Source organism: Heterodontus francisci, chromosome 9 (genome assembly GCF_036365525.1).
Source record: "Heterodontus francisci isolate sHetFra1 chromosome 9, sHetFra1.hap1, whole genome shotgun sequence".
NCBI classification, from domain to species: Eukaryota; Metazoa; Chordata; class Chondrichthyes; order Heterodontiformes; family Heterodontidae; genus Heterodontus; species Heterodontus francisci.
In genome coordinates, this window is record NC_090379.1 from 84030619 (window position 1) to 84055413 (window position 24795).

The 24795-nt window shown below is 43.4% G+C and overlaps 1 protein-coding gene across 1 annotated transcript in view; it reads left to right on the top strand.

The window, feature by feature from the left end:
- Window positions 1-24795, top strand: part of LOC137373883 (rho GTPase-activating protein 11A-like) — a 91193-nt gene that overhangs the window by 61509 nt on the left and 4889 nt on the right. Inside the window, exons 9-12 of the mRNA XM_068039413.1 lie at window positions 126-223; window positions 5181-5313; window positions 10327-10432; window positions 23794-23941. Of these exons, the coding sequence (XP_067895514.1) occupies window positions 126-223; window positions 5181-5313; window positions 10327-10432; window positions 23794-23941 (485 nt within the window). The remainder of the gene's footprint in view (window positions 1-125; window positions 224-5180; window positions 5314-10326; window positions 10433-23793; window positions 23942-24795) is intronic.

Consider the following 24795-nt stretch of genomic DNA (forward strand, 5'->3'; position numbering starts at 1 on the left):
CATACTGGTAATTTTATTATTTGTTAGTTGCCAGTTCAGGTCACTGGAATATTTTGTGTTGCTCCTTGAAAATTGAAGAGACTTTTTGAAATGCACATAAATTGAAAATACATTAATCTTCACAGGCGATCTCTCAGACACAATATAGCTTTGGAATTGTTACCCAGTGGTTTTCTCAGTCAGAATTCTACACCGTCATCAGATGGGGCCAAGAAGGATGATGGTATGAATCGAGCCTTCAGTTCTTTTTTTAGAAAGTGTGCTTCTGCACTTAATACCTGATATAAAGCCTTACTTTTCATTAAAGCGAAAGTAAATCTAGGGGAAAGAACTTCTGTATGAGCAACTAATAGTGTGTTGTTTTCTATCCTCGTTTGTGGGTAAAATTGTAACACTCCAATTCTGACATCTTGGGTATCTCAGATTTCCTTCAACCACCATTGGCAGCCATGCCTTCAGCTGCCTTAACCCTATATTCTGCAGTTCACTCCCAAAATCTCTGTCTCCCATTCTTTAAAGATGTTCCTCGACAAGTACCTCTTTGACCAAGTATTTGCTCTAATAGCTCCTTGCATGTAAAAAGGGAAAGTGTAGCTAAAGTAAACTTTGGTCTCTTAGAGGATGAGACTGGGGAATTAATAATGGGAAAGAAGCAAATGGCAGAGACTTTGAACAAGTGTATTGTATCTGTCTTCACGGTAGAAGACAGAAGCCTCTCAAGAATAGTAGAAAATCAAATCAAGAGGCAAATCAGAGGGAGGAACTTAATACAATTGCTATTACTAGAGAAAAATGAATAGGAAAACTAATGGAACTAAAGGCTGACATGTCGCCTGAACCTGATGTCCTGCATCCTAAGATCTTAAAGGAAATGGGTGCAGAAATAGTGGATGCATATATTCTTCCATAATTCCCTAGATTCTGGAAAGGTCCCAGCAAATTGGAAAACTGTAAATGTAACACCTCTATTCAAGAACGGAGGGAGGCAGAAAGTAGGAAACTATAGGCCAGTTAGCCTAACATCTGTCATTGGGAAAATGCTGGAATCCATTATTAAGGAAGTAGCAGCAAGACATTTAGAGAATCATAATACAATCAAGCAGAGTCAGCATGGTTTTGTGAAAGGGAAATTGTCATAGAGTCGTATAGCATAGAAACAGGCCCTTCGGCCCACCGCATCCATGCCGACCATAATGCCTATCTATACTAATCCCACCTGCAGCTCGACAAATTTATTAGAGTTCTTTGAGGATGTAACAAGCAGGGTGAATAAAGGGGAACCAGTAGATATACTGTATTTGGATTTCCAAAAGGCATTTGATAAGGTGCCACATCAAAAGTTACTGCACAAGATAAGAGCTCATGGTATTGGGGGTAATATATTAGCATGGATAGATGATTGGCTAAATAACAGGAAATAGAGAATTGGGATAAATTGAGATAATTTTCTGAATGGCAAACTGTAACTGGTGAAATGCCACAGAGATCAGTGCTGGAGCCTCAACCATTTACAATCTATATTAATGACTTGGATGAAGGGACCGAATGTATTGTAGCCAAATTGGCTGACAATACAAAGATAGGTAGGAAAGTAAGTTGTGAGGAGGCCACAGAGTCTGCAAAGGGATATAGATAGGTTAAGCAAGTGGGCAAAAATTTGGCAGATGGAGTGTAATATGAGAAAATGTAAGGTTATCCATTTTGCCAGGAAGAATAGAAAAGGAGAATATTATTTAAACAGAGAGGCACTGCAGAATGCTGCATGCAGGTACAGCAAGTAGTTAGGAAGGCAAATGGAATGTTGACCTTAATTGCAAGGGGGATGAAGTATAAAAGTAGGGAGGTCTTGCTACAACAGTATAGATCATTGGTGAGGCCACACCTAGAGAACTGCATACAATTTTAGTCACTTAATTTAAGCAATGATGAACTTGCATTGGAGGCAGTTCAGAGAAGATTCATTAGGTTGATTCCTGGGATGAAGGGGTTTCTTTGAGGATAGGTTGAGCAGGTTGGGCCTATACTACTTGGAGTTTAGAAGAATGAGAGGTGATCGTATTGAAACATATAAGATTCTGAGGGGGCTTGACAGGGTAGATGCTGAGAGGATGTTTCACCTCATGAGGGAATCTAGAGGGCACAGTTTCAAAAGACATGGAGGAATTTCTTCTGAGAGCCGTTAATCTTTGGAATTTTCTACTGCAGAGAATAGTGGAGGGTGAGTCATTGAATATATTCAAGGCTGAGCTAGACAGATTTTTTATCAACCAGGGAGTAAAGGGAATAAGGGTTGGGGGGCAGGCAGGAAAGTGGAGTTAAGGCCACAATCAGCTCAGCCATGATCTAATTGAATGACTGACTGACTGAGCAGGATCGAGGAGCCAAATAGCCTACTCCTGTTCCTGTCTATGATCTTATGTCAGATGTTTGTCTAATAACGCTCCTTTGAAGCACATTCGAACATCTTACAATGTTAATGGTGCTATACAAATAAAAGTTGTTCTTTCTCATTTGTTCAATCTCCATGTACAAGTAGAATTGACACTGACCCCTTTAGAGCTATTCCTAACAGTCTTTAAAAAAAACTTCTCAAGTGTTTATTGATCTGATTCAACTGTGTTGCACGTGGCCTCATTTTGAGGCAAACTATCAATTTTCCTCATTCTTTCTCTCCCATTCACAACACCCCCCCCCCCCCCCCCCACCTAAGGTGTAGCTTGCTTCCATTCTATTTGTAAAGTTTCATTGATTTTCTTACTCTGAGAAATCTTTCACCTTATGTCCTAAGGACTGAGGAGTTGTTAAAATTGCAAAAATTTGAATTTTGGAGTTTCTGTTTTTGCTAAAAGCTTGTAAATAAGCTTGCCTGTGGTCACATGGCTCACATTTTCGAGACTGATTTCCACATTGCAGACTTTAAGTTAAAATTTGGTGAAATTTCCACTCTCCCAAAGACCCCCTATTTCAGCTAACCAATACAGAAACCTTTCACTGGCAAAAGATAACCCAGATAAAGAAAACAACTAATAGTGCCAACATCTAACCTGTCACTCTCATCAAAAATAAAGAATAGTTCTTCTGTCCCAGAGGAGACTTTCCCATGCTCTAAACAAATAAGAAATTTCAGCAGGGTCCCAGAAAGAAGTTTGCCATCCAACACATCAGGATGTGCTCCCCAACAGCAGGAGGAAACTGCAAAGACAGACAAAGGTGGTTATGCTCTCTGTTTCGTTCCCAAGTTTGGTGAAAGATTTCTCAGATCAAGGCTTTTTTTTTAAACCACTGGGCAATGTGATGATCTGCAGGGACTACCATAGAGATTGCAGCCTGTCAGGAAAGTCTGAAGACCACCAAGTAATGAATAAAATTCAGATGTGTAAAGATGTGGACTCGTTGTAGGGTCCTAAATTTTTTTCATTATGAAGGAAAAGTTCTGTTGTAAATCACCCATGCTGTCAAGGTCACGGTTTCATTGTGTACTTATTGAAAATAATGAGTCTTGGGGTAGACTGAAAGTTGTACTTAATTTTAAATATCACCAACAAGATGGAAAGCTTTTTTTTGAAGTTTTAAAAACCTGGATTTTTCATGGCGAAAGGGAGAGCAGAATAGGAGTTTTTTTACATTAAAATAAACTACTAGTTTATCTAACATCTATTGTAATGTAGTGTTTAATGTATGTGGAAAATTGTAATGTGAAGAAACTGTTTATTGTTTTTGAATATGTAACTAGTACATTTTGATGACTCCCTTTCATAGCAACCTATGTGGGAATTATAAACTACCCTACTCCAGTTTCAAATGAAAATTTGAATTCCCATGACTAGGCCACTGAATTATTGAAAACCACATAGATGAGCACCTACATGTTTTCTCTCCATCGCTGCTGCAAAAAGATGGTGAATGTGAGAAGGGGAGGAAAAATCTTAGTTCTACTGTCGATAATTAAAGTTGATATTTGTATAAGCAGAAGAACTTGGATAGTACAATATTAGACTGGAGACTAGCTTACAGATGCATTAAACTTTGTAATCTCTGGCTAGAATATAAGAACATAAAGAATATAAGATTAAATTGTAGAATTTCTATTGTCAGATATGGATGCCACTTCTCAGCAAAATAAAATTGTGTGTTACACAGAATTACCTAGAAATTGCAACACGGAACAGGCCATTTGGTCAAACCAAATTGTGTTGGTGTTTATCCTGCACATGAGCAATAGTCCTTATCCCATGTGCCTGCCTTATTCTCATATCCTTTTATCCCCTTTTCCTTCAACTACGTATCTTAGAAGCAGAGACCATGTCAGCTTTTATCAGTAACTCTAATAGTGCAGTCAACAGCCTCATAAAGCTCTGTTAAATAAGTTTTCCCTGCTCTGTCCTGTCTCTCAAAATTAATCTTATATCAATGTCCCTTTGTTTTAACCCCCTCAATCACGAGGAAACAGTTCCACCTACTAAGCACATCAATCAAATTGCTCTGTGATCTCTGTTGTACTTCCTCATACCAGACAACCACCTAGTGAATCTACTGTATCTTGTCTATTGCCTGAACTGTCCTATAGCGTGGAGTTCAAAGCTTCAAACAATACTCAATGTATAATACTAAGGTCTAAATAGATTCACCGTTACATGTATTTTTCTTCTGTATTCTGTAAGCTTTTGTTAAGGCACAGTGGCGCAGTGGTTAGCACCGCAGCCTCACAGCTCCAGGGACCCGGGTTCAATTCTGGGTACTGCCTGTGTGGAGTTTGCAAGTTCTCCCTGTGTCTGCGTGGGTTTTCTCCGGGTGCTCTGGTTTCCTCCCACAAGCCAAAAGACTTGCCGGTTGATAGGTAAATTGGCCATTATAAATTGTCACTAGTATAGGTAGGCGGTAGGGAAATATAGGGACAGGTGGGGATGTTTGTTGGGGATATGGGATTAGTGTAGGATTAGTATAAAATGGGTGGTTGATGTTCGGCACAGACTCGGTGGGCCGAAGGGCCTGTTTCAGTGCTGTATCTCTAATCTAATCTACTTGAGCTGCTGTTTTTGGGACTTTGCGAACCTGAACCACCAAATCATTTGGCCAGGATGGGCTTAATAAAACTTCTGAAAAGATTATAGATTTAGGTATGATGAATTTGTGATGACTTTTTTTGCTCAATTTGTCTCAAGTGCAATGTACTTTTGCAGAAGGTAGTCCTCAAGTGTCACTGGAGTTGTTGCAGGGCCCTCTGCCCCTCTCTGCTGGAAGTGTTTCATTTCAGTCAACTGCATCAGCAAATCGGAGGAAAAGTAAAAGACTAGAAAACAAAGGAGTTGAGAGGTACTCATCAAATACTTGTATTTGTCCCATTAAGTTAATATTCCTGAGGTTTAGTAAGTCTATTAATAGTTTTATTTTGACATATTTGATTTAAGGAATAAGTAAACAATATAATTTTTATTTTTCAATGTTTAATTTAGGTTGCTTAAAGATCAATGTATAACCAGTTTACTTTTACAATGCATGTATTAAGAACATTAGATTTAAAATTGCAGGGGAAACGAATGGAACAAAAATTCTGTAGCTTTCTGTTGGTATATGCTTTCACAATCGGTAGGTATATATACATTGTTACAGTTAGGTGAGGAGGGGTCAAAGGGATCCCCTCGTGTGTCTCTTCTTGTTTGACCGCAACAGGGTTTAATTTTTAAAGTGAAAGTGCTTGTCAATTGAGTGAATGTTTCGCTATTTATATGCTATGGTCATAAAAGAACCAATTGAACAGGTTTTCTTGAGTTTAACAAAAGAAAGGTTAGATTTATTGTACTTAAACCATGAAGGAAGCCAAGTGCACATGTCTGAGACGTGGCAGCACTCATCAACTGGATGAACCTCTCTGTCGTTCATGTCAAGGTGGGCATAGCCTCTGGGAGCTCCACTAGATGTTCCCATACTTCATGCAGGAGCTCCAGCATCTGCCATCTTGCTGACGACTCCAGGGGCACATCTGCCTAGCCTCCTACAGTCCTCTGAGCGTCGGTGGCTTCGGCTGTCTCAGCCTCCGTCAACTACTCAGGCACATCTCTACTGCACTCACCAGATTGTGATCCCAAATCTACTCGCAAACAAATACTCACTGACGTGAGAGTACCTGGGCTGGTGGAGGGGGTGGGGGAATGATGTGACAGTGCATCTTCTGAGATCCCCTTCTCTCCTCAGAGGTAGACGGCTCTCGCCGTGTCACTGGAATTGTCTGGTCTTGTCTTTGACCTGCATGAGGGAGGCCTAATTATTGTCATGCTAAGCCCCCACCTGCCAAGAATGAGGCACATCAATTTTGTCACGAACATTGATTTTTAACTGCTGTTGGAGCGAGGAAATGACTTGTTAAACAGATCAGCTGTGGCAGGAAAAGAAATTTACATACTAACAGACATTGAAGGTGAGGAAGCACATTCCAGGGCTTGCTAAGGAGGATACAATCCACAAGGGCCAGGACTGGTTAGACCAGCTGGTCACATGACTACCTGGCTGTTCCAGAGTTGTTATTTTGAACTGACCACAGAGAGTTTGAACTCCGTGTCTGTTTGCTCCTGGACTGAGAAGATCTCTCTCCTGTCTGCTCCCATCTCTTTCTCACAAGCCTCTGAATCCACTGAAGACACATGAACCCCAAGAGAGATATGTCTCCTGCAGCAAACAAGGTTTAAGAAGAATACCAATTCTGGGCTCCAATGAAAAGCAAGATCTACCTACAATCAAGGACTCTACAGTGAGCTCGTAGAAATGTAACAATTCCTCTTCAGATATTGCCTCAAACTTTTCCACTGTATTTTTCTTTTTTTCTGTCTCTATTTGCATGTGTGTATCATGTATGCATGCTAGCTTGGGCACATCGTGTATCCGTAGGCATCAACCGAATTAGAGTTTAAGTTTAATAAATTTCAATCTTCTTTAAACCTAAGAAAGCCTGTTTGTGTTGGTGTCTTTGCCTTATAATGGAAAGCGGTGAACAAGGCTTCACCAAGGGGCAGCTAAAAACACGGTGTGTTTAAAATTAAACTGTTACAGTACGACCTAGTGAATGCTGAAAGGGAACCTTAGACCTCTTACTCACCTGGATGTAACATTATGCACATTGCATCACGTCCTTGACTACTGGTTTGGAGCTCCATGCTTCTGTCTTGCTCCTTGATCCTGCCGACCAGTTATAAAAGTAAGTTTTTGCTTATGACTGCAAGCTCGAGGTAAATTCATCCAGCATGGGAGTAGACTCGGAGCAGGTGAAGATGCACTTGTAGCTAACCTCTCCCATACTCTTCCCCCTCTTCTCCTGTTTCCCTGTCTGTGTGTGTTCTTCAGTCTGTCTCTGCACTTATTCACTCAAAAAATGTAGCATATGGTTTTTCATATCTATAGGTTACCTTTGGGAAAACTGGAAGTTGTAAAATCATGTATTCCCCTTCAGTGCAGTAACTTTAGTTTTATAAGTTGTTCATCGCTAAGATTGAGACCCATCAGTGCAGGTGTATTCCACTCCTCCTTCCTCCTGGTCCCAGCTTCCCACCCACTCAATCCCTGAACTTCCATGTCCTTGCAGTATCTCACTTTGTCCTTTCGAAGTTCATCTTGTCCATTAGACCCATCTACTGCTTCTTTTGATCCCCTCCCCACCCAACTCCTGACCCTCCAGCTCCCATCCCTGGCTCCCATGCTAGCTGACATTTAGTGTTTCCGTCTCCTCTGATGCAATACTTGGCCCCTCCAAAATTCTACTGTTATCAGCCCCTCCTCAAATAAACTCATCCTTAAGCTTTTTACTCTCGCTAACACCTACCCTGTTACCAACCTTGCTTTTCAGCTGGATTGTTGAATATATCATTACCTTCAAACTCCATGTACATCTCTTGTAACTTCAGGTTGAAATCTGTCATGTCCAGTCAGTCTTCTGTCCTTGTTATAGCAACCAAAATGTCACTAACCAAATGACATGCTCTGTGGCAGTGACTATGGTGCTTTCTATCCTTGATCTCTCCCCAGCATTTGATAATTTTTGGCACACCATCCTCCTTTAAAACCTCTAACACCTAGCATCCTGAGAGTGCCCTCGCATGGTTTCATTCCTGCGTATGCAAACCTAGCAAGTGCATCTGTAGAAATAACTTCCCTTTCCTGCAGAGTCATCTCTGATATCCCTGATATATAGGATCGGGCGGCGCAGTGGTTAGCACCGCAGCCTCACAGCTCCAGCAACCCGGGTTCAATTCTGGGTCCTGCCTGTGTGGAGTTTGCAAGTTCTCCCTGTGTCTGCGTGGGTTTCCTCCGGGTGCTCTGGTTTCCTCCCACAGCCAAAAGACTTGCAGGTTGATAGGTAAATTGGCCATTATAAATTGCCCCTAGTATAGGTAGGTGGTAGGGGAATATAGGGACAGGTGAGGACATGTGGTAGAAATATGGGATTAGTGTAGGATTAGTATAAATGGGTGGTTAATGGTCGGCACAGACTCTGTGTGCCGAAGGGCCTGTTTCAGTGCTGTATATCTAAATCTAAAATCTAAAAATCTATATTTAGCGCACTCATATTCTTCTTCAGCTTCTCAGTGACATAATCTACAGATGCAGTGTTAGTTTCTGTGTGTACTGATGGACCCAGCTCTACTTCTCTTCCCTCTCCTTTGACAACTAGACTGTTTCTGTGCTGTCAGACTGTCCAACATGCAGTTTTGGATGAATCATAACTTCCTATAACTTCACCAGTGGGAGACTAGAGTTAGACATAATCGTAGGCCCCTGCCTCAAACTCTGCTGTTGCCACTGATTCCATTCTCTTCCCTGGCCACTGTCTCAGACTGCACGAGGCCATTCACAACCTTGATGTCTTGTTTGACCCTGAGTCCTCCCTACAGCACCACCTCCCCCTGCCAACTTCGCACACACTAACCTCTCCATCACAAACAGTACCTACTTCTTCCTCTTGTGTCTGCCTTCGCTTACTTAAGCAATTTCATTGCTGAGATGTGCATACCTTCATCATCTGTACACCTGTCAACTACAAGGGTCTTCTTTCTGACTGCCGATCCTTCATCCTCCATATGCTTCAGCTTGTCCAAAACACTGTTGCACGTAGCTACTCCGACATTTAGTCCCGTTTACCCATAAGCTTTGTCCTTGTAATCTGCATTGGCTCCCCATCCCCTAAAAGGTTTACGGCGCATCTTTTTAAAAATAAAATTCTCTTCCTTGTCCTTAAATTCGTCCATGACCTTACTCCACCCTATCTGTAATCTTCTGTAGTCCTATATTTTCTTTACCCCCACAGTCCCTCCTTGGATACTCTTTTCCACTGAATCCAGCTTTTTGCGCTGTTGCGATTCTTCTGTCCCACCATTAGTGGCAGAGTTTTAAAGTTACTTGGAACCTGCTCTTGGAATTCCCTCCCTAAACCTTTCCACGTCTCCTGCTTTTTAAAACCTCCTCAAAGCCCATCTCTTCAACCAAACTTATGATTACCTCTTTATCAGTTTGGTGTCTGCTTTCCTTATGCCCATCTGTGAAGTGCCTTGGGACTTTTTTTAAAACATTAAAGGCAAGTTGCCATACAATTATTAATAGATCGCTTGCATTTATTCAAATGATCTAACATTCTGATAGTTATAAGTAATTAGTGGATGCTTTTACTGTTTCTTGTTTTGTATTGTAGTTTGGAAAATGCCTTGTGTCTGTTAATTATTTAACCAGTGAAAACTAGCACTGAGTTTGTTTTGATGATGCTTTGCTTGAGCCCTTGCAAGGTTATCTCCAATACAATTGGATTTTTTTTGAGATGGCAACATTTATTTCCTCCTAATTCAGTAATGCTGCACTTAGCAGCGTCTGTGAATTTGTTGTGTATTAGTATTTGCACCTTTGAAGAATTTTGTTTTGCCTCATTGGAGGCATTCAAAAATTGTTTTTCCGTAATGAAATCTTTAGCTGACACGCAAGTATTTTAGCCATGTAAACCAAGAAGGTCCAAATTTCTGTGTTGACTTCAGCTGGTCAGTAATGGGGCCACTCCAAGTGCACTCGATCCTGGTGGGTTTGAGAGAGGGGATAGAAATCATCCAGGGTTTCCAGTTCTAGTTGCTATCCAGTAGATCCTGCTAGAAGTGTGCATGTGTATGCATCGTGTAAAGACGCGATCAGGCTTGGCTTTGATGTTTCTTGCAGAAAGTGGCTAGCACCTTTATGAGGAGGGGAGAAAGTTGACAAAGAAAGAAAGAATGCTGTTGCCAATAAGTTGAAAGACTAGAATAATTATTACCTTATGTTGATCAAAATTCCATAATCATTTAGGATTTATTTGTCTTGTAGGATGGAGTCTGGAAAAACTGGTTGCTTTTCTCCCAAGCTTAATCAAAAAGGAATAGTCCGCAAGTCCTTGCGTTTAAGGTTTAGCCTTGGAAAAAGCAGAGACCCAGTAAGTTGATTTTGTATTAACCATTTAAAATTGGTACCCTATTATGTGTATATGCCCACTCAATTTAGATGCTCCATGTACCATAAGGAATAAGCATGGATAACAAACATAAAATTCTGACGACGGTATGCCTTGAACCTTTAATGTCTGGTATTTCCCACATGACCTACTATTCCATGGGTTTTTCAGAATTTTTTTATTTTACTCTCCATATCCAGCTTCAAGCATTGCTTGACTTGCCAGTAGTATTTTTTCCACTATTTTGTACCTGTTCTTGACATCCACTGTACTTTATTATTATTTTCTACCGATTTGTCTCCATTTCATCCAGGTGTTTTGATTAGATTGCTTGAAATTATTGAAGCACTGCTTTACCAAGTAAGCATTAACTTCAAAAGGACCACATCCCGGAGCAATCCAATGGAACTAGTGCCTTGCAGTCATCCCTGCCCCTTCACTGTTTTTTCCCTTTTCCCCACTCTTTGTTGAGCATACACAATAACTTTTTATCTGTTCGTGTCATCGTGGAATGGAGTTTTCAATGGTCTTATTGCTGAACCTTATGGAAAATAACTGGTGTAGTTCATAAAGATGGCAGCCTTGGGAATGAAGCATTACTTGGATGTTATTTAAAAATGCATTTTAAAAAAAGAAAACACCATAACCTGCATGAAGTTGGAGTGCATATGCCTCTAATAGCTTAAATTGATAACATTATTTGAATGTTGTGTCTGTAAAAATGAATAAATCTTTTATCTATATTAGACATAAATACATAATATGTTGTTGAATGTTGTTTTGGGTTAAATGAGAAGCCTGATTGGAACCTGTTATGTTATTAATGCCAAAATGCTTTTCTCACTATCCATCATAAAATAAAAATCAAAGTAAGCCCAAGTTTAAAAAAAAAATGCACTAAAAGCTTTGTTATCCAGCATGGGTTACCGTCAGGGGAAGGAAAGGGAACCAGCAGGCAGTGCAGGGATCCCCTGTGGCCGTTTCCCTCAACAACAGGTATACCGTTTTGGATACTGTTGAGGGGGACGACTTACCAGGGGTAAGCAATGGGGTGCAGGTCTCTGGCACAGAGTCTGTCCCTGTTGCTCAGAAGGGAAAGGGGAAGAGGAGCAGAGCATTAGTCATTGGGGACTCCATAGTTAGGGGAACAGATAGGAGGTTCTGTGGGAACGAGAGAGACTCGCGGTTGGTGTGTTGCCTCCCAGGTGCCAGGGTACGTGATGTCTCTGATCGTGTTTTTGGGATCCTTAAGGGGGAGGGGGAGCACCCCCAAGTCGTGGTCCACATAGGCACCAACGACATAGGTAGGAAGAAAGATGGGGATTTAAGGCAGAAATTCAGGGAGCTAGGGTGGAAGCTTAGAGCGAGAACAACCAGAGTTGTTATCTCTGGGTTGTTGCCCGTGCCATGTGCTAGCGAAGAGAGGAATAGGGAGAGAGAGGAGTTGAACACGTGGCTGCAGGGATGGTGTAGGAGGGAGGGTTTTGGTTTCCTGGATAATTGGGGCTCTTTCTGGGGTCGGTGGGACCTCTACAAACAGGATGGTCTTCACCTGAACCAGAGGGGTACCAATATCCTGGGGGGGGAGATTTGTTAGTGCTCTTCGGGGGGGTTTAAACTAAATCAGCAGAGGAATGGGAACCTAAATTGTAGTTCCAGTGTACAGGCTGTTGAGAGTAGTGAGGTAGGGGATAAGGTTACAGGGACGCAAGAGGGCACTGGCAAGCAAGAACTTGGTTTAAAGTGTGTCTACTTCAACGCCAGGAGCATCCGGAATAAGGTGGGTGAGCTTGCAGCATGGGTTGGTACCTGGGATCCTGATGTTGTGGCCATTTCAGAGACATGGGTAGAGCAGGGGCAGGAATGGATGTTGCAGGTTCCGGGATTTAGATGTTTCAGTAAGAACAGAGAAGAGGGTAAAAGAGGGGGGGGTGTGGCATTGTTAATCAAGGAAAGGATTACAGCGGCAGAAAGGACGTTTGAGGACTCGTCTACTGAGGTAGTATGGGCCGAGGTTAGAAACAGGAGAGGAGAGGTCACCCTGTTGGGAGTTTTCTATAGACCTCCGAATAGTTCCAGAGATGTAGAGGAAAGGATAGCGAAGATGATTCTCGACAGGAGCGAGAGTAACAGGGTAGTGGTTATGGGGGACTTTAACTTTCCAAATATTGACTGGAAATACTATAGTTCGAGTACTTTAGATGGGTCTGTTTTTGTCCAGTGTGTGCAGGAGGGTTTTCTGACACAGTATGTGGACAGGCCAACCAGGGGCGATGCCACATTGGATTTGGTACTGGGTAATGAACCCGGCCAGGTGTTCGATTTAGATGTAGGTGAGCACTTTGGCGATAGTGATCACAATTCGGTTAGGTTTACCTTAGCGATGGGCAGGGACAGGTATATACCGCAGGGCAAGAATTATAGCTGGGGGAAAGGAAATTATGACGCGATTAGGCAAGATTTAGGATGTGTAGGATGGGGAAGGAAACTGCAGGGGATGGGCACAAACGAAATGTGGAGCTTATTCAAGGAGCAGCTAATGCGTGTCCTTGATAAGTATGTACCTGTCAGGCAGGGAGGAAGTTGTCGAGCGAGGGAGCCGTGGTTTACTCAAGAAGTTGAAGCGCTTGTCAAGAGGAAGAGGGCGGCTTATGTTAGGATGAGACGTGAAGGCTCAGTTAGGGCGCTTGAGAGTTACAAGCTAGCCAGGAAGGATCTAAAGGGAGGGCTAAGAAGAGCAAGGAGAGGACACGAGAAGTCATTGGCGGATAGGATCAAAGAAAACCCTAAGGCTTTCTATAGGTATATCAGGAATAAAAGAATGATGAGAGTTAGAACAGGGCCAATCAAGGATAGTAGTGGGAAGTTGTGTGCGGAATCAGAGGAGATAGGGGAAGCGTTAAATGAATATTTTTCATCAGTATTTACAGTAGAGAAAGAAAATGTTGTCGAGGAGATTACTGAGATACAGCCTACTAGGCTAGATGGGATTGAGATTCACAAGGAGGAGGTGTGAGCAATTTTGGAAAGAGTGAAAATAGATAAGTTCCCTGGGCCAGATGGGATTTATCCTAGGATTCTCTGGGAAGCCAGGGAGGAGATTGCAGAGCCGTTGTTGTTGATCTTTATGTCGTCATTGTCGACAGGAGTAGTGCCGGAAGACTGGAGGATAGCAAATGTTGTCCCCTTGTTCAAGAAGGGGAGTAGAGACAGCCCTGGTAATTATAGACCTGTGAGCCTTACTTCGGTTGTGGGTAAAATGTTGGAAAAGGTTATAAGAGATAGGATTTATAATCATCTTGAAAAGAATAAGTTCATTTGCGATAGTCAGCACGGTTTTGTGAAAGGTAGGTTGTGCCTCACAAACCTTATTGAGTTTTTCGAGAAGGTGACCAAACAGGTGGATGAGGGTAAAGCCGTGGATGTGGTGTATATGGATTTCAGTAAGGCGTTTGATAAGGTTCCCCACGGTAGGCTATTGCAGAAAATACGGAAGTATGGGGTTGAAGGTGATTTAGAGCTTTGGATCAGAAATTGGCTAGCTGAAAGAAGACAGAGGGTGGTGGTTGATGGCAAATGTTCATCCTGGAGTTTAGTTACTAGTGGTGTACCGCAAGGTTCTGTTTTGGGGCCACTGCTGTTTGTCATTTTTATAAATGACCTGGATGAGGGTGTAGAAGGGTGGGTTAGTAAATTTGCGGATGACACGAAGGTCGGTGGAGTTGTGGATCGTGTCGAAGGGTGTTGTAGGGTACAGAGGGACATAGATAGGCTGCAGAGCTGGGCTGAGAGATGGCAAATGGAGTTTAATGCGGAGAAGTGTGAGGTGATTCACTTTGGAAGGAGTAACAGCAATGCAGAGTACTGGGCTAATGGGAAGATTCTTGGTAGTGTAGATGAGCAGAGAGATCTTGGTGTCCAGGTACATAAATCCCTGAAAGTTGCTACCCAGGTTAATAGGGCTGTTAAGAAGGCATATGGTGTGTTAGCTTTTATTAGTAGGGGGATCGAGTTTCGGAGCCACGAGGTCATGATGCAGCTGTACAAAACTCTGGTGAGGCCGCACCTTGAGTATTGCGTGCAGTTCTGGTCACCGCATTATCGGAAGGATGTGGAAGCTTTGGAAAGGGTGCAGAGGAGATTTACTAGGATGTTGCCTGATATGGAGGGAAGGTCTTACGAGGAAAGGCTGAGGGACTTGGGGTTGTTTTCGTTAGAGAGAAGGAGGAGGAGAGGTGACTTAATAGAGACATACAAGATAATCAGAGGGTTAGATAGGGTGGATAGTGAGAGTCTTTTTCCTTGGATGATGATGGCAAACACGAGGGGACATAGCTTTAAGATGAGGGGTGAAAGATATAGGACAGATGTCAGAGGTAGTTTCTTTACGCAGAGAGTAGTAGGGGCGTGGAACGCCCTGCCTGCAACAGTAGTAGACTCGCCAACTTTAAGGGCATTTAAGTGGTCATTGGATAGACATATGGATGAAAATGGAATAGTGTAGGTCAGATGGTTTCGCAGGTCGGCGCAACATTGAGGGCCGAAGGGCCTGTACTGTGCTGTAATGTTCTAATTCTAATTCTAATGTGCCATACCTGAGAGGTGCCAGATAATCAAAATGTCCGGTTATTTAAGAGTTGTACTTACCAAGGCAGGTGGAGATCTGACCTTCAGCCTCGAATTATTGTCGCGAGAGCAAAGGGTACCCAGGGGCCAGCATCGGGAAAGCCGAGTTTGTAATTTTCCCATAACGCTTCAGGGTCTGTGCACCAATATAGTACGTAGGAGAGTCCACCCTTTCCAGTGAGCCATCCCCAGTGAAGATCAGATGCAGAACTCCGGAGCAAAACACGTCTGACTGCAGAGACTGAGAAGCCCATTATAGTCAATAGGAAACCAGTCACCGAGGCAAGGTAGCATTTCTAACCGCAGATGGCAACCTGAATTTCTGTGGAAATTTCAGATAATGAAGCTTGCCGGTTGGTAAAGTGCCAGATAACAAAACTTTTACTGTAGTATACAGCTGATTTATGGTGTTGCCGTTTGCTAATCAGGTGGTTCATTATACTAATTTGATGTTTATCTTTATCATCTCTTTGATTGTATTCCCCTTGCTAATCTCTCCATCTTCAATATGTTTGTGATCAGCCAAAGTCTAATTGGATAAGTTCAATTTGTGTTACCTTGCTTCCAAATATTTTTGGTGCAATGCTTTGCTTTAGTATTGCGATCTGTGCTCCTGACTGAAAACGGATTGCTCAGTTGGGAGATGGGTATATCTGGGACTCCTAATCTGGTTGGTAGTATTCTACACTAAATTAGACATCATGATTGGAAAGTTAAAGGTTGTTGATGTGCAATAGGTATTTGATTCAGAAATACATTACAGTAGATTTCCTTGTCTGGGGCTATAAGACTAATAGGTCCTAGAATTTAATTTCTGAGGGAAATGTTGCAAGACTGTTTTTGTAATATTGTTTCTTTTGTTAAATTTTTTTTGGTTTGAGAAAAATGTTTTATGACATGCCCTGACTCTGCTGCCTACACAATGAGAGTGGGCACATAATTTTAGATAACTATAAGTAAACTAAAAGCATGTTGTCATAATTGTGCTTGTTATATTAAAGCAAATTTTTAACAAAAACTAGACTAGGCAGTAGAATGGAGTTTCTGGTGTTTTAAAATTAGCAACTTGATTAGTGTGAAGATGTCAGTGTAATTGAGTGGAAGTACCTGGAGGTTATGACGCATCTTAAAGTTCCAGACTATTGATATGCAAAAAAACCTAGTTATCAAAGTGCTAATGACCTTTGCATCTTACATTTTTAAAGTTTAATTTATATTTGCTTTTGTTCCTTTTTAATCCACTTCATTTTATTGATGCTGAAGTCCACTGTTGACAAAACAATCGGCATGTTTCTAAATCTACAGGGTACAAGGCTGTAATTTTTCGAAAATACAAAGGATTTGAAGTAGCTAAGGATCAGATTTATACTTATAGGCCCAGATTTTGCAGTCAGCAGCACATGAATAGTTCTCGCCATTCAGTTTATTGACAGCTGCCCACAAATATTTGTGGGCTTTTGAGCGGCGGATTTAGTGCGTCTCCCTCTACAGGGCATCTATGGTGTCTGTGAGCAGGGCAAGAAACAGCGAGACTCTTCAACTAATCAGGTGGACAAATCCTTCACTAAGACGTGCAGAGTCTAAACCAGAAAATATAAATTAGATTTAAATAATGTACAGAAAGCAGAAAAAATGGTTGGGAAAGATGCATGGAATTAAGAGAGGTAAGAGATGGATAGAAAAAGTAAAAATTTTAAAGATCTCCAATACTAACTTCTGAAGGAATACTCTGAATTTTTCAGAGCCACAATTATTTGGCAGTAATTAGCATTTCTCACACTCATCAGAAATCTGTTAAGGGGTTCTTTAACACGGTCTATCGCAAACCTGCCTTCGCTGTTCAATACACGCGTTGGGATTCTTACAGTTCCATGCGCTTTAAGATTGGCCTTATCGGCAACCTCGTAAATGGAACCCGAGCCATTTTCTCACCATGCAAGCTTGATGCTGAGATAGGGCGAATCAAAGACATCCTTCGAGACAATGGCGACCCTGGTCAGATTATTTCTCGCTGTACATCGCGCAAACTTATGAATGGGCCTAAGGCTGACTTTTTCGGCCCTGAAAAGTGCCCAGTCCACCTCAAATTACCCTGGAAGGGTAATGTATCCCAAAAATTTGAGCAAAAGGTAAAGCTAGCTGTTTCACACTGCTACTTTGCAGTAACAACACGTGTGGTGTTTGCCACTGACAGGATGCTGCCGTCAAGCCAAAAAGACATCTTGCCTATCACACAAATGAGTAATGTGATATGTGAATTTCAATGCCAGTGTGATACTAGATATAAAGGCCGTATGTCCCAAAGACTGGCGGATCACATCAGACAACATGTCCCTTCTGCTGTTCGCAATGGGCAAGGTATGGACCATACCCAACCAGCCCGTGCTTGCAAAACTCAAAACACAGTGTCCAACATTAGATGTGATTCCGCGATTGGACAACATTTGCTAAATAATCCTCAGTGTGCGAAGAATTACGCTGACAACCAATTTAAGATTGTCCGGGCTCGCAGTGTGGCGCATTTGCGCGTACTGGAAGCTACATATATTAATACACAGGGCCCTGTTCTTTGCAGACAGAATATGTACAAACCTTATGCCTGTTTCAGCTGAACAAGATAAGTGACAACAATTGGCTGGTTCATTCCTCAGGGCAATGCCTTGACTAATCATGGTCAAGCTGCCTGGTTTAAATTTCAAAAAAGCTTGGCAATTAACTGTCAGTCACTGTAAACTGGTGCATTCTCTGTGGCAATACCTCTACCAATCAGAGTTTACTTGCCAACTGATTGGCACTCTCTTCTCATGCAGCATAAGTTGTTGTTTTCCCTTATATTGGTTATTCTTGAGAATAGTTGGAAATGGTTGCAGAGATAGTAGAGGCATTGGTCATAACATACCAAAACTCACTGGATTCCGGTAGAGTACCAGCGGATTGGAAAACCGCTAATGTGACACTCCTATTCAAGAATGGAGGGAGACAGAAACCGGGAAACTACAGACCAGTTAGCTCAACATCTGTTATTGGGAAAATGCTAGAGTCCATTATTAAGGAAGAAATAGGACATTTAGAAAAACATAATGCAATCAAACAGAGTCAACATGGTTTTATGAAAGGGAAATCATGTTTGACAAATTTGTTCTTTGAGGATATAACTAGCAGAGTGGATAAAGGGGAACCGGTAGATGTGGTGTATTTGGATTTTCAGAAGGCATTCGATAAGGTGCCATGTAAAAGGTTATTGCACAAAATAGGAGCTCAGCCTTTTGGGGGCAATGTGTTGGCATGGATTGAGAATTGGCTAACACACAGAAGGCAGAGAGTCGGGATTAATGGGTCTTTTTCAGGTTGGAAAGCCATAACTAGTGGAGTGCCACAAGGGTCGGTTCTAAGGCCTCAACTATTTACTATCTGTATTAATGACTTGGAGGAAGGGACAGAGCGTAGTGTATCCAAATTTGCTGATGATACAGAAATAGGTGGGAAGGTATGTTGTGATGAGGACACAGAATCTGCAAAGGAATATAGATAGGTTAAGTGAGTGGGCAAAACCTTGGCAGATGGAATTCAGTGTGGGAAAGTATGAGGACATCCACTTTGGTAGGAAGAATGAAAAGGCAGATTATTACTTAGATGGAGAAGACTACAAAATACTGCAGCACAGAGGGATCTGGGTGTTCTTGTACATGAAACACAAAAAGTTAGCATGCAGGTGCAGCAAGTAATTAGGAAGGCAAATGGAATTTTAACCTTTATTGCTAGGGGGGTTAGAGTTTAAAAATAGGGAAGTCTTGTTACAACTGTACAGGGTGTTGGTGAGGCCACACCTGGAGTACTGCGTATAGTTTTGGTCCCAACTGCATTGGAGGCAGTTCAGAAAAGGTTCACGAGGCTGATTCCTGGGATGAAAGGGTTGTCTTATCAAGAACGGCTAAACAAGTTAGGCCTTTGTTCATTGGAGTTTAGAAGAATGAGAGGTGATCTTATTGAAACATATAAGATTCTAAGGGGGCTTGACAGGGTAAATGTTGAGAATATGTTTCCATTGGTGGGGGAATCTCCAACTAGGGGGCATAGTTACAGAATAAGGGTGTCACACATTTAAAACTGAGATGTGAAGGAATTTCTTCCCTCAGAGGGTGGTGAATCTCTGGAATTCTCTACCTCAGAGTCGTGAAGGCTAGATCACTAAATGTATTTAAGGAGGAAGTAGATAGATGGTTGAAATCTCGAAGTCGAGGATTATGCAGAGCAGGCCCGTCAGAGGAGTTGAGGCCTTCGACAGATCAGCCATGATCTTATTGAATGGTGGGGCAGGCTTGAGGGGCTGAATGGCCGACACCTGCTCCTATTTCTTATGTTCTTATTGCAAGACGAAAAGCTTCGACAACATGTCTCTATTTCCAACAATACTTAAGTTCTCTACTCATAAACGACTGTTTCTCACACTGTTAATTCACTTATTCCTGATTGCAGCAGCCTAAATTTTTATGCTGTCCTTAGTGTAGAACTAATGGGCAAGTACCAAAACTTCATGCCATTGCATGTCTTTCAATGTCGAATCTATCGGTGAAGACTGTTCTGGTGCACTTTGTGGAGGAATGGGATATCTCTAACCGGAGTGCCTCCTAACTATGCACAGCATGCGCGGAGTGATCATGGATGTCATTAGTGCATCCGAACATTTGCTAGCTTGCCAGTATCAATGCATGCATGTGCGCGCTGACGTCACCACACGAAGATGTTCGAGCATCGCCTCACCCCTCAATGACCGCAATCACTGCCTCCATTCTCCCCAGCAGTACCCCACTCCCTCCTGCCATCCCCACCTCGATCGCCACTTTCAGTTTCCCGCTCCCGCCTACTTGCCGCTTCCCCACCCCCCAACCCTGACCGTTCGCTTCCTGCTTCATTGCTTCCCCCCTCACCCCACCCCTCCCAGCCACTTGCTCCCCGTTCACTTCCTGCCGCCCCACATCTGCTGCTTCTCCGGGGGGGTGCGGCAAGCAGTCGGGGAGTGAGCGGCCAGGGGTTGGGGGGAGCGGCTGAGGGGAGAAAGAGGCGAGGCAGGGAATGAGCGGCCTGGTGGCGGGAGCAGTAAGGCGGGGATCGAGGTGGTCAGTAGAGGGAGCAGTGAAGATAAACGGCGATGGCAGGAGGGAGTGGGCTGCTGTTAGGGGTGAGATGAAGGTGGCGATCACAGCCATTGAGGGGGTTTGGGAATTCATTTTTTTTTTCAAATTGAGCAGTGCAATCTTTATTACTGGCAGGCAAACACAGGAAACGACAACGGCAAATCCAGCCATGTCAAACCAGCAAAGTCCTCCTTGCTCACAGCTGGGGGCTTGTGCCAAAGTTGGGAGAGCTGTCCCACAGACTAGTCGTGCAACAACCTGACATAGTCATACTCATGGAATCATACCTTACAACCAATGTCCTAGACGCTGCCATCACCATCCCTGGGTATGTCCTGTCCTGCTGGCAGGACAGACACAGCAGTAGTGGCGGCACAGTGGTATACAGTTGGAGGAAGTCACCCTGGGAGTCCTCAACATCGTCTCCAGATCCCATGAAGTCTCATGGCATCAGCTCAGACATGGGCAAGGAAACCTCCTGCTGATTACCACCTACTGCACCCCCCCCCATCCCCCCCCCCCCTTGGCTGATGAATCGGTACTCCTCCATGTTGAACAGCACTTGGAGGAAGCACTAAGAGTGGCACGGGCGCAGAATGTACTCTGGGTGAAGGACTTCAATGTCTATCACCAAGAGTGGCTCAGTAACACCACTACTGACCGAGCAGGCTGAGTCCTAAAGGACATAGCTGCTGGACTCAGTCTGCTGCAGGTGATGAGGGAACCAACAAGAGGGAAAAATATACTTGACCTCATCCTCACGAGTCTGCCTGTGGCAGATGCATCTGTCCATGACAGTATTGGTCGGAGTGGCCACCACACTGTCCTTGTGGGGACAAAGTCCCGTCTTCACGTTGAGGTTACTCTCCATCGTGTTGTGTGGCAGTACCACCATGCTAAATGGGATAGATTTTGAATAGATCTAGCAAGACAAAACTGGGCATCCATGAGGCGCTGTTGGCCATCAGCAGTAGCCTAATTGTACTCAACCACAATCTGTAACCTCATGGCCCGGCATATCCCCCACTCGACCATTACTATCAAGCCGGGGGACCAACCCTGGTTCAATGAAGAGTGCAGGAGGGCATGCCAGGAGCAGCACCAGGCATACCTCAAAATGAGGTGTCAACCTGGTGTGCCAAAATGCATAAGCAACATGCGATAGACAGAGCTAAACGATCCCATGACCAACAGATCAGATCTAAGCTCTGCAGTCCTGCCACATCCAGTTGTGAATGATGGTGGACAATTAAACAACAAACTGGAGGAGGTGGCTCCACAAATATCCCAATCCTCAATAAGGGGGGAGCCCAGCACATCAGTGCAAAAGATGAGGCTGAAGCATTTGCAACAATCTTCAGCCAGAAGTGCTGAGTGGATGATCCATCTCTGCCTCCTCCTGAAGACCTCAGCATCACAGATACCAGCCTTCAGCCAATTTGATTCACTCCGCATGATATCAAGAAACGACTGAAGGCACTGGATACTGCAAAGGCTATGAGCCCTGACAACATTCCAGCAATAGTACTGAAGTCCTGTGCTCCAGAACTTGCCGTGCCGCTAGCCAAGCTGTTCCAGTACAGCTACTCACTGGCACCTTCCCAGCAACGTGGAAAATTAACAGGTATGTCCTGTACACAAAAAGCAGGACAGGTCCAAACCGGCCAATTACTGCCCCATCAGTCTACTCTCAATCATCAGTAAAGTGATGGAAGGTATCATCGAAAGTGCTACAAGCGGCACTTGCTTAGCAATAACCTGTTCAGTGACACTCTATTAGGGTTCCACCAGGGCTACTCGGCTCCAGAACTCATGTCAGCCTTGGTTCAAACATGGACAAAAGAGCTGAACTCCAGAGGTGAGGTGAGAGTGACTGCCCTTGACATCAAGGCAGCATTTGACAGAGTATGGCATCATGGAGTCCTAGTAAAACTGGAATCAGGGGGAAAACTCTCCACTGGTTGGAGTCTTGCCTTGCGCAAAGGAAGATGGTTGTGGTTGTTGGAGGTCAATCATCTGCGCTAGTCATAGAGATATAGCACTGAAACAGGCCCTTCGGCCCACCGGGTCTGTGCTGACCAACAACCACCCATTTATACTAATCCTATATTAATCCCATATTCCCTACCACGTCCCCACCATTCTCCTACCACCTACCTACTGTAGGGGCAATTTACAACGGCCAATTTACCAGGACATCACTGCAGGAGTTCCTCATGTTAGTGTCCTAGGCCCAACCATCTTCAGCTGCTTCATCAATGACCTTCCTTCAATCATAAGGTCAGATGTGGGAATATTCGCTGATGATTGCACAATGTCCAGCACCATTCTCGACTCCTCAGATTGTGAAGCAGTCCATGTAGAAATGCAACAAGACCTGGACAATATCTAGGCTTGGGCTGATAAGTGGCAAGTAACTTGCGCACCACACATGTACCAGGCAATGACCATCTACAACAAGAGAGAATCTAACCATCTTCCCTTTACATTCATTGGCATTACAATCGCTGAGTTCCCCCACTATCAACATCCTGGTGGTGACCATTGACCAGAAACTGAACAATAAATAATGTGGCTACAAGAGTAGGTCAGAGGCTAGGAATCCTGTGGTGAGTAACTCTCCTCCTGACTCCCCAAAGCCTGTCCATCTACAAGGCACAAGTCAAGAGTGTGATGGAATACTCTCCACTTGCCTAGATGGGTGCAACTCCAACAACACTCAAGAAGCTCGACACCATCCAGGACAAAGCAGCCCACTTGATTGGCACCCCATCTACAAACATTCACTCCCGCCACCACTGACTCACAGTGGCAGCAGTGTGTACCATCTGGACAATACAGTGCATCAACGCACCAAGGCTCCTTAGACAGCACCTTCCAAACCTCTGACCTCTACCACCTAGAAGGACAAGGGCAGTGATGCATGGGAACACCACCACCTGCAAATTCCCCTGCAAGCCACACACCATCCTGATTTGGAACTATATCGCTGTTCCTTCACTGTCGCTGGGTCAAAATCCTGGAACTCCCTTCCTAACAGTACTGTAGGTGTACCTATCCCACATGGACTGCTGCGGTTCAGGAAGGTAGCTCACCACCACCTACTCGAGGGCAATTGGGGATGGGCAATAAATGCTAGCCTAGCCAGCGACGCCCACACCCCAGGAACTAAAAAAAAAGCTGCCTGAGACGCCACAGATAGTGACGTTTCGGTTGATGAGGCTGCATTTGTGCATGTGCCCGTACTGCGCTATCTAGTGGTTGCGTTGTCAGCAAACGTAGCCATCTGACACCCACTCCAAATTTCAGCATTTGAATGCACATGTGGACGCAAGACGTCGCTGTCCAATTTACTCCAAAATGGCTGTGAGCACTGTTGGTCTCACTATTATTATTAATACAAAATCTGGTCCGAAGTGTACTTTAAGCTTTCACAAAATTTGCATTGTATCTCAGAATGATCCATTTCTGTATTTATGTAAATTGCTGACCAGTTAAACAGGTGCACCAGTTTAAATCTTGGGTTATATGCAGTGCATTATTTCAAATTAAATATTATATGCATTTTTTGCTTTTGCACAGAATACATTATCCTCTGGAGGCTCAGCTCCAAATGGATCAGAAAACATTGGCTGGCGACTTGCAAATCAGCGTGACGTTCACAACTACAATTGGTTCTCAGCGGAAGACCTCCCATTTACCCCAGTTGTAAGGCACAAAGATACAAAAGGTAAATGTGGATAAAGTTCATTTATTTTCATCAGGCACCCTCCACATACGTGGCATGATAGGTTTTAGAATAGTCATGTGCTGAGCGCAAAAATGAAATTATCATGAGATTGTGGCTAGGCAGTACTGCAAGTAGTCTCCTTATTGTATAATGTTCCAGATCTGCATTTTTTCAGTTTTATTTATCCCTATTTAAAAACTTGCTTCTCCTTGAGTTGGACCTTTTTTGTTGCCAAAATATTTGCCAAATCTTCAGCCTTTATCCAGGAGTCAGATAATAGAGTATTTCTTTGCCCTTCAGTTGCCATAAAAATGAAGAAACTCTGAAGTAAAAGGGGATTGATGCTGAAAACTCTCGAGAATCAATTGCGGAATGTTGAACCCTACAATGGAGCAACAAATGGTGCTGTTGCTAAGTACAGTTGTTCTTTTGTTTTTGGGATGAATTCCAATTCAGCCCAGACTAATGAGATAGAGGTCTCTTCCACAAGAATCTTAAGTGAAATGAGTTTGGGGAGTTTCGACCCTGTCCCCAGTAGGTATGGGTTTGAAACACAAAATTATCACTTTTTTTCATATTTTGCACTCTGTTGCCATTTGGTCAGAAAAACTGGAAAAATTCACATTTCGAGGTTGAGACAGACAAAGGAAGTGCTTCATGTTGACACTTGGGGTTGTGGGGGAGGGGGGAGAATTTAACATGGGTGAGCATGTAGGATTGGGGGTGGGGTGGGGGTTGGTTTAAATGGGCAAAAATTCCAAGCACATGAGCAAACCGTCTTCAACCTGCCAACTTGCAGGTTTTAATGAGATGGGAGAGGGCAGACAGCCAATGTGCTCCTAGGAGGTGGGTAG